This window comes from Buceros rhinoceros, unplaced genomic scaffold (genome assembly GCF_000710305.1).
Source record: "Buceros rhinoceros silvestris isolate BGI_N320 unplaced genomic scaffold, ASM71030v1 scaffold40657, whole genome shotgun sequence".
In the NCBI taxonomy this organism is placed as follows: Eukaryota; Metazoa; Chordata; class Aves; order Bucerotiformes; family Bucerotidae; genus Buceros; species Buceros rhinoceros.
The window spans coordinates 24,234-34,313 of NW_010423474.1; the positions used below are offsets into that span (position 1 = coordinate 24,234).

At 42.8% G+C, this 10,080-nt stretch overlaps 2 protein-coding genes across 2 annotated transcripts in view; one reads left to right on the top strand and one right to left on the bottom strand.

The window, feature by feature from the left end:
- Window positions 1-1,786, top strand: part of TMEM255A (transmembrane protein 255A) — a gene marked incomplete at its 5' end in the record, with an annotated part of 21,891 nt that extends 20,105 nt beyond the window's left edge. The window contains one exon of the mRNA XM_010140429.1: window positions 1,349-1,786. Coding sequence (XP_010138731.1) covers window positions 1,349-1,507 — 159 coding nt within the window. The remainder of the gene's footprint in view (window positions 1-1,348) is intronic.
- Window positions 1,787-7,647: 5,861 nt separating this feature from the next.
- Window positions 7,648-9,696, bottom strand: ZBTB33 (zinc finger and BTB domain containing 33). Its single transcript, XM_010140428.1, has one exon. The coding sequence runs from the start codon at window positions 9,685-9,687 to the stop codon at window positions 7,648-7,650; it is 2,040 nt and encodes a 679-aa protein (XP_010138730.1). The 5' UTR covers window positions 9,688-9,696.
- Window positions 9,697-10,080: the final 384 nt, after the last annotated feature.

Consider the following 10,080-nt stretch of genomic DNA (forward strand, 5'->3'; position numbering starts at 1 on the left):
TGGCGTGGCCGTGGCCCGCGGGCACAGGCGCTTTGTGTCGGTGAAGACCCAGGGCTGCACTGCCACAGCAGTGCCCTTCCCGATGCCTCTGCCGTCCGGGGGCTTCCACCCACTGGGCTTTACGTGAACTGGAGCGTGATGGAAGAGCTGTTGTGTTGTTTGAAACGGGAAGGGTTTGCCTGGCTTTGCGTGAGGTCCTTGATGAGCAGCCTGGGCTTTCATGGTCTGTGTAAACCATCACAGCTTGGTATTAGGGAAGTGACTTTAGAGAGACGGTGTCTGAAAACACCCTGGTGTCACTGCAGAGTCTGTCATCACTCCTCTCACCAAGGTAAAATCACATGGTTGCCTCTGACCTTGTTCGTGGTCACCAGTGAGTGGAGCTCGTCCTCGCTGCCCCCGACGCAGGTCCCTCGGCATGCTCTCCCATGTCCCTCGCAGCGCGGTGCAGATCCTCCTGATGCCTCTGGCTCTGCCAGGGCACGAAGCTGGGCACAGCTGGGATTTGCAGTCCATGCCCGCAACCAGAGGGTGGTGAGGGGCTGCAAGATGCCCAAGTGCCAGGGCAGGAAGGCAGAATGCTGAGTGCCACCCAACGCTGCTTGCTCTGCAGGTGGCTTGTTGAGGTGGCCAGATGGCCAGCAGCAGCGTGACCGTCAGGGATAAACCCACGGTGCGTTAGTGACCAGAGGAGCGAATGCGAGTGACCGTTTCATCCCCTATTCGTGTGGCCTGTGCACAGGGCTGTGCCAGCACTGTGTCACTAAGGCTTTAATCCTGAGGTGGTTTTGGTAACAAAGGTATTTTGGAGAGCAGAAATTAATCTTCAGGCATGCACAAGTATTGTTTCTCCACCTTTTCAAGCTTTTTACTTACTGGAGGAATAAATTATTTCGTAATCACTAGTATTCGGGGTGGGAGGGAGGGTATTTGTAATGAAGAGAAAAAGTAGTCTAAAAAGCAATTATCTGCAGCCTGTTCGCTGTTGCTACTGGCTGATGTGTGAAACCCAGGATTTGAGAGCGACTCTTCTGTTTTCAGATGTCCAGCCTCGGTGAAATGCAGCAGGTACACCGAAGTGATGAGAAATAATTCTTTTTTCTTATTTTTTTTAAATGCCTTCTTCAATTTTAGTTCTAAACAGCTTCAACATGCAAAACTTACTTAGAGGCAGCACTTCCCTTGAATGCAACGAGTTACTTGGATACGTATTTGTATGTACATATGCTTTGCAGGAGTGAGCCTTGCAATGTGGGTTTTGCTCTGCTTGCTAATGAAGTATCGCTTTGCCAAGATCCTGTCCATTCAGACACAGTTACACTGCAGCCTTCTCCCTCTCTCCCTGCAGCATTCCAGCGTGTTTCCAGCCTCCACTCCTTCTGGCCTCTCCGATGACCCCCAGTCACTGTCGCCATCTCCCAGCTATATGTGGTCCTCTAATGCGCCGCCTCGTTACTCGCCACCGTATTTTCCACCGTTTGAAAAGCCACCACCTTATACACCATAAAGAACATGGGAAAGAGGAGAAAAATATTTGCCATTGAAATAATTGTGAACATTTTGTATTTATATTTTACTGTGGGAGGGAGCAGGAGGATAGATACAGAAGATAATTGCAAATACAAGTATTAGATCCGACTGTTCGTTCTTGTGAGGCTTATGTCAGAGGTTTAACAACGGAGTGTGAGGAAGGGGATGTGCTGCTGATGCTCTGCAGTGTCGGTGAGTAGTGGGTGACCTAAATTCCAGCCTCCTTGCTTTACCACAAGGTTCATGTAGTCCTTGGTTTTTAATAAAGTGATGCAACACAGATGATAGCTTGTGGTCTGCCTTACTCCATCTTGTGCCAAGCTGAAGTAAGAGTAGCCAAGATCAGTAGTTGCCAGAGCGTATCAATCTGTGTAAGGGGAGGGGGCTTGCAGGCAGCTTAACTGGCCTTCGGCTCCAGCTGCTGGGATTTTGGGGGCTGCAGAGCCTGGCTCACATCACTTGTTGGTTACAGCCTACACCCTGGAAGAATCTTGGGGGGAAACTCTCTGAAAAGAGAGAACATTGTAGGGTATTTTCACGTATGTCTAGCAAATAGTGGTTTTTTGAGGGGAAAGGCTTTAACAAGGAAGCTGTTTTTATTTCAGGATGCTTCTTAAGCTAGAAGGTGAAATGGAGTTGCCTCTCTCTGCTTTGTAAGTGATGCTGAAGTCAGTTTTGGTGGTTGCACTGCCTAATTCTTCCTTGTGTTCCTGTAAAGAGCATCAGGAACTGTCCACAAGTCACTGAAACAGTGCCGTGAAAACGTCTGTTTTTCTTCCTTTCTGTTGGATTGGGAATTTTATTTCAGCTCGTACTTTTAACTTTTTTAATGGACTGAATCAGCACAGGGAGTGAGCACTGTGTAGTAGCTGTATTATGGGCTGCACTTAAGGAATATCCACTGCTAGTTCTCCAAGATGTAAGTCTCACATGGATAAAATTCAACACCCTGTAATATAGGATGAAACTGATAGGAATTTGCAATTATTGTTGTGACTTTCATTTACTCCTCAGCTGATGACTGTACTGATTGATCTAGATTCCAACAGATTTTGCATGCATCCTGCATAACAAAAGGTCAGCTTTGTTATGTGGCACACTGTCCTGTAAAGTGTGGTTCTACTCCAGGAAGTGATTTCAGATGACAGCGTTCAGATCTAGAGCGGCTCAGCCTGGGTGTTCTCAACTGCTTACTTCAGGGATTAAAGCAAGGTATTGACATTTTACTCTTTATTTCCTAAAGATTTCATTTCTTCGCCATCAGTTGATTCGAATCCTCAGTGGTCTGCCTTTACTTTCAGCTGATGCATACAAAAAAGGTACCTGAAAGTTAAATCTGGTTTTCAGGATGAATACATGCTAGGAGGAGAAAAAAGAGCCAGCTGGATTTTAAACTGTGGCATCTCTCTGCTCTTAGTAAAAAACAAAAAACTGCCAACATGGAAAACAAACACTGGTCTCTGATCTCACTTTCCAAAGTACACCCACACTTTATAATGCTGTTTTTACTCCTGTGCATTTGCAAAGCCTTTAGGCCAGGCTGCGTGTTAACCTTATCGTTTCCACTGTCCAGTACTGATCATATATTGATAAGCTAAAGGATGATACTGTTTATCCAGAAGCAAGTAACACAGAAAACTAAATGGCTGGAGAAAGTACAGCTCATGGGATTTAAAGCAGTAGTGTATGCAGAACATACCCTGGTGACGTCGTGTTTCGCCACAGATTGCTGAAGTGCAGCTCCTATAAATTTGTGTACTGCAAATAAATTTGTTTAGGAGGGCATCATCCATTTTATATTACATTTTCCTGAATTAAATCTTGAGAAAGAGGTCATGGGCAATTTCGAAACAGGTAGTACTTCTCTTAAAACTCCCCGCAAATCAGAAGGGCACATTAATTTAATACCAGAAAACATTTTATTGCTGCATCTTTGAAATAAAAGCTAACAGTCCTGTCCCACTTCTGCCATTCTCTACCGTTTGTGCCTGACAACTAAATAGGGCTACAAGGACTAGGGTTCAGGACTGAAACTCCTGAGGGGATCGTGACTTTGTGGCAGAGAAACAATTAGGAAACAGTCATGTCATTGGTTTTGAGTTGGCAAATAACTGAACTTAGGAAATTATCCCATTCTCGTTGTTTTCAAGGAATATTTAAGCAAAAATTACATTGCTGCTTTAAATTCACTACGAAAGGACAAGTCCATTTTCACAGTTAAAAATCAGTGGTGGGATTTTCTGTTGGATTATCTGTTTCCTTCTGCTTGAGTAAAACTAAGCGTTTAATGTAAATGCAACATTCTCCACTGTACCCATCATTTCTTACCAGAATGTCGATTGTGACTCATGTAGCCTTTTATTACTTTACCAAAGTTAAATAAAATTGTGTGACTTTTGTAAACATTTACAAATGGCATTTGACATCTTAGCAGCTTTCCTGTCTTACAAGCATCTTTGATGTTACTGACGGAATTCCAGTACAACAGCATCATGCATTAAAACAAAACAACACACACAAAAAGAACCAAACCCAAACCTGTATTTGCTATATTGGAAATTGGTGTTTTTACCAAGATTAGCCAGAGGCAGTTTTTTTTTTTTCTTAATTCTGTTTTTAGAAGTCCCAGATGCCCCTACACAGCTGCAGTTCCACCCAGGTAACCGGGTGCCCTGACATCACTCACTCTAAAGTCATTACTGCTGACTTTTTGCTTAATGGGCAAATCAGCCAGCCAGTGCAGCATCAGTGTCTCCTTTACTTACTTTCATTTTTACTATATTACTTTGGGCCTAATTCTGTCCTCGTGGTGTCAGCTGCATTTTGATGTCAGCAGAAATAGGTGGAAGCCCTACGCCAAGGAGATAAAGGCATCTAAAACATCACTTGATATGTTATTTATTTATTCAGTGGCATTTCTTGCCTGTCACAAGAAGTCTACATCATGTAACTGATCTTCTCCCTGTCGGTGATGGTTCAGCTGAACCATAACTAGTAGCATCCTGGCAAGGAGAGGAGCCCTAACCAGGAGGTAAAGGAGCGCATTGCATTGGTTACTCTGTTTTTCTCAATTTCTAGCACGTTTGCAATGACACAAAACCACCTTCCTTGCACCAGGAGATTCCCTTTATTCCCAAAGACATGGGAAAAAGGAAGCTACGAGCTGCCAGTATTCCACCCGATCGGGCTGGAGAAGTTTTGTCGTTAAAGAGAAACGTGTTCCATCCATCTTTAGAATTAAACTTTTTTATTTTTGCCATAGAAAGCTCTAAGAACTAATATCAAGTATTGATTAATGAAAAGTAGAACACAACTTTAAAAAGTATGTTAAGGAAAGGCTGTACAAGTATATACATTACAGATCTGGCCAAAAAATGTTACGTTTCCCATGGAAAGGTTCCTAGGCAATAGCTGTAGAACTCGGTGTTCAATCTATGTAGTCATCAGCTTCTGCGTCTCGCTATAAGCTGCATGCCTTAACAGTACAAAATAAATAAGCAGTCAATTGTTATCTCAATACCTGTTTAATTCACATACTGGAATGCTATGGTATCAATCCCCGAGGAAACCGTACAGTGAGGATGCAGCCACCGTGATCACGTTTTGCAGCAGATCCATTAATGGTTTTATATGCATATAAACGACAGTGAGGTTCGCTACCGCACTCTGTTGAGACTCTTTTATTTTTATATAAATGCTTTATCAGATTCAGTCTTTTTCTTCCATCACCCCAAAGCCAATTTCTTAGTATTTACATAAAGTTTTTCATTAAGTTAAACTGGAAGCTAAGTGGTTACAAAATACAAACAAAAAAACCCAAATGTAAGTGCAATAGCCAGAAATCTAAATATAAAAGCTCATGGCCCCATAAAAAAGTTTTAAAAGAATGGATTTGCTATGTTTCTAAAACAATAAATACTGGAAGTGAAATTAAAAAATGCTTTACATGACCTCTGGACTTTGGATATCAAAAATCACTTCCAAGGAAAACTGAAGACCCTGAGACACATGCAAGCACGAGTCTTCTAGCAAAAATAGTTACAAAGCCCTAATTTTCCAGTTTTCCTCCAAAAAAGAGACCTTTAGTAGGCACAGTTTAATTTAAGGTTTTAAATACACCAGCAGCACATACCTATAGCCATTACGTTTCATTATTACTGAGCGTACGCTTTGCGATGTCTGCGTAATGCCAGATGCCTCAAGACAGTAACAAAAATAACATTCTGTTTGTCTCGTCACAAAGTCCAGGACCTCTCGGTGTAGCACGCAGCAGCCACCTCAGAGCTACCCGTGCTGATAGAGGCCATCAACACTTACGTCTTGCAAGGACTGTGGCCTTGCCACCTCGGGTAACATCCGACCTGTAACATTTGAAAGCCACCCCGTTGTAATCAAAAGGGGTCTGCCACACGATCTGGAAATCACCACGCAGATCAGGTTCTTGGCCTACAAAACAGAGGTGCTGAGCGTCACGTGCATAAGGTAAATCCTCCTCTTTCTCCATCACTCCTCACAGATTTCTGGTACCCTTTCTTACAGCTCGAGTTGTATCTGAACCATTTACCATTTAAATATCTTTGTCTAAAGCACTCTATGGATAAAACCTTAACCTCGAACGTCGTAGGATCAAGATGCTCCCTTAAAACATGAAAAAGAAAAGCCTTAACTGAAATTTAAGCAATGAAACGTTACGGTAACCCACTAGTACTATGCACAACAATCTTCCTCAGTCAACTCTAGAACCTGAGCAGTTTTCACATTACCATTTACCAAAACTCAACAAGTCACCACATCTGAAATGCTAAACTAGGTCTCCAGTAAACTCTGTTGGTTTTTCCCGGACCTACTCCTCCTGTAAACCCAAACCGGAAACAGGTGACAGCTAGACAACTGCAGAGAAGTGAGACTTTGGATTGTGGTGGATGGAGGGCATTTCTTGAGTGTTGGTTTAGTCCTCATGCTTCCACACCCTATCAATGGGAATAAAAAACAGAACTCCAAATCCCTGTTTCTCTTAAAGACCCAGCCAACTAGGCATACGAGGGCCTCAGCAGTCTCAGTGCTAAACTGATAGAGCACTTAAGAGTATTTCAGAGTTTTGAGAAGTGAATTTCAAAGCCTTCAGCTAAAAAAAAAAAAAAAGTATTACTTATAACATACTACTTTTTTTTTTTTTAAATACCAAACTGAAGCCCTTCTTGAAGAGCAAAAGAAAAGAACAGGATTTGATTCCAGACTGACTAATGGCATCTTTTCCAGGAGTAAGAAAAACCAACATTATTCCTCAAGCTTTGAAAAGGCAGAATTATCTCCTTCCTAAGCGTTTGCAGCTTCCCCACTACTGAGCTTTGTGGAGTTTGGGTGGTTTCCCATTGCAAAAAGGGTAAAATAGAATGGTCCCGACATCGAATACTCTGCTCGCCACTTCGCCAAGTGTAAATACAGTTTGTGCAGGTTAGCCCTAACTGAGTATCTCTTGTTGGCAAGACTATTTGCACAAAAATCATGTGATTCATAGTGCTTATAAAAGCAGAACTAAGACGCTAGTTCAAAAAATACACGACTCCCAACTACTGGATCAGCTGTTCTGGACCCTTGCAGCAAGGCATTGTTCACAAAAATAAATACCAGCTCTGGGATTTTTTGGTTTTTTTAATGGTTCCAGATTCAAGAGACTACCATGAAAAATCGGGTTTTTGGTTCACATCTAAACAGAATTCAGCACTGAAATGCTAACATGAAAGAAGGGGTTTACACAGTAAGTGTGGGTACAGGAAATACCTCAATTGTAGGAGAAAGATTTCTCGCTCTTTAGAAGAAATTGTACCTTTTCAAGCTACAAACCCTGAGGTTTTGATGAGAATTAAACATACCCGAAACCACTGCCAGCTCCTTAGAAATGCCTTATTCTCTATTCAAGTAAACTTTCAGATGAATCACTTCCACAAATCAGTTGCAGCTACTAATGATCCATCTAAGTGCTACCATTTGAGGACTTGAAAGAGCAAGTTAACATGTTTTCACTTGAACATCTGATTTTACAGTGATTTTAACAGTTCATTTAAAACAGCTGCAGTATTTCTGCACCGAATCCTTTCTTCCAGCATCTAACGCGTTTCAGTAAGATTCCGGTATTACAAACTCAAACTCAGTACTTCCCTCTGATGGATTTTGTTTAAAAATTGCTTCATTTCCCTGCGGAACGAAAATGTCATCCCAGGTAATTTGTTTGCCTGGAGAGTTAGAGGTTGTTCCTTCAGCGCCATCCTTCCCTGTGCCGACACGATAAACAATCCCGCCCTCGTTGATGACCGGGATGCTGCTCGAGTGGTCAGTGATGTACGCGTACTGTCTGATCTGCAGAGACCTGCACGGGTGCAACCGGTACAGCTTGGTTTCTCCAGAAGGGTCTTGGCTGTGGACCGACCTTATGTGGGAGGCCGTAATTTGGTAGTTGATGAAAGTTTTGCCACACGTCAAGCACTGATACCTTCGCTCACCGGTGTGGTGGATTTCGTGCTTCGTACGGTATTCTGCAAGAGGAAAAACTTTGTCACAGTATCGACAGGGATACTTCTTCTCCCAGGAATGCACGTTAAAATGTCTCCGTAAACTCGTCAGACAGGCGTACGACCTCTTACACACAATACAAATGTAGTAAATCCTTCCATCCACTATGAGCTCGTAATGGTCATCATGCTTTACTTTCATGCGTTTCCTGCTTGGAGAATCACCACCAGATGTTCTAGGAGTCTCATCAACCTTCGTTTCACCTTCCTCGGAATCACCCTTTACAGGAATGACAATGTCGTACGTATCCTCACCGATATTTGCATAAACCTTACAGCCTGTGGACAAGCCTCCTATTTCAGTTGCCGTATCTAACGTTATGATTTTCTGTCCTTCTGCCATGTGCTTTGAGGCTACTCCTGAAGCTAATTCCTTGTTGTTTCCAGAAAGGACGTCCGAGATTTTTATTTTAAATTCCCCAGGTTTAGAAAATGGCTCTTCTGAAAGGCTAACAACCTGTTTTTTCTGTACACCTGATCCTTCAGTAGTTGCTGCCTTGGGTAGAGGCGGTTGCTGAACCAAAGAGCTACTGCTGACTGAACCAGGACTAGAGGAGCTAATGATATCGACATCATCTTCAACAACCTCTTCGTCATCAACAGCAGTTGCTTCCACTTCAGTTACAGAGCCATTATTAGACGGCTGCTGGCTCTCCTCAAGTAAGTTAATTGTGGGGGTCACGTGTGTTTGATGCAAGGAGCTGGCACTGAGCGATGAGTTAAGCAGAGGCTTATTTAGCACAATGATATTAGGAGTCAAATGCTGGGGTGTAGCAGAGACGAGTGACTCGACACTTGATGGTGTTTGGTTTGGGCTTAGCTGACTGGCAGACAAAGTGAGTTTTTGAGCTGCTGTGGTGCTTGGCAAATGGGAAGAGCCACCACTGCCACATGATTTTTGGTCAGAAGCTCCAGCTGGACTTGGGCAAGTCTGGTTCTGGGCTGCAGCGTTTGTATCTTTAGTACATTCTTTTGGAGGAACAATCTCAGAACAAAAAATGACATCATCATCCTCCTCATCTGAATCGCTCACCGTAATTTTTGTAGTCTCATATTCTATGCCATGTAAAGAGAATGACTGTGTTATAACCGGCATCCCATCCGGATGCTCCTGACCCTCCGGCCTCATCACGGGTACTTGTGTTTCAGCATCCTTTTGACCTGGATTAGAGGTTGAAGTTTCTGAAGCACCACCTTTGACCGCGCTTGGCATGTTTTTTCCTTCAGAAGGAGGAATGCCCAGATCCGCTATGAATTTAACACCCAGCTGTTGCCCTGATTTAATCAGTTCGTCAAGTAAATCAGATCGAACGCTTATTATTTTGGAACTATAAATATAGTTAAGAATTTCTGCAAAAATTTCTGCTCTTACAAAGCTCAGTTCAACCACTTGTTCAGCCACAGAGAAGAGCTGGTGGAAATACGTGCTTGAGGCCGAGAGGATGTTTCTGTGAGCTCGAAATTTCCGGTCCTCCACGATGACAGTAACATCACAAAAAAGTCCATGGCCACGCTGTTCATTCAAAGACTGCAGGAGCACACTGGAATACTGCGTGTCTGTGGCAGAAATCAGTTTTTTCCCCTCCATGCCTACAAAGAGAAAAATGCATCCAGTTAGCAAACAGACAAATGCACGGTTTTAGCTGCATTACAACCCTCCCATATTTGCTCTTTATTCCTTCTTTTGAAAAAACAAATCTTAAATACAGCTCATAAGCTTTTATGCTATAGCGCTCTGCAAATTTGTCCCTTCACCCTCTACACAAGGTAAGTGCAATTCTGAATACATCCTCCATTCTGACAAGGTGAGGAGCAGAGAAGCCACTGCCTATCTGTTTCAGCAGCAAATAAGGCAAAATTGAAAACCACAAAGATGCAAGATTGAGGTCCCTCAAAAGGCTTTAAACCTTATTAAAGATTTAATTGTGAAAATATTCTCTAAATCGTTATGAGAAAGACCGATAACATCCAGGTTATTTGT

Excerpts from the sequence above, each read along its gene's own strand:
- ZBTB33 (XM_010140428.1), bottom strand. The coding sequence starts at position 9,687 with ATGGAGGGGAAAAAACTGATTTCTGCCACAGACACGCAGTATTCCAGT.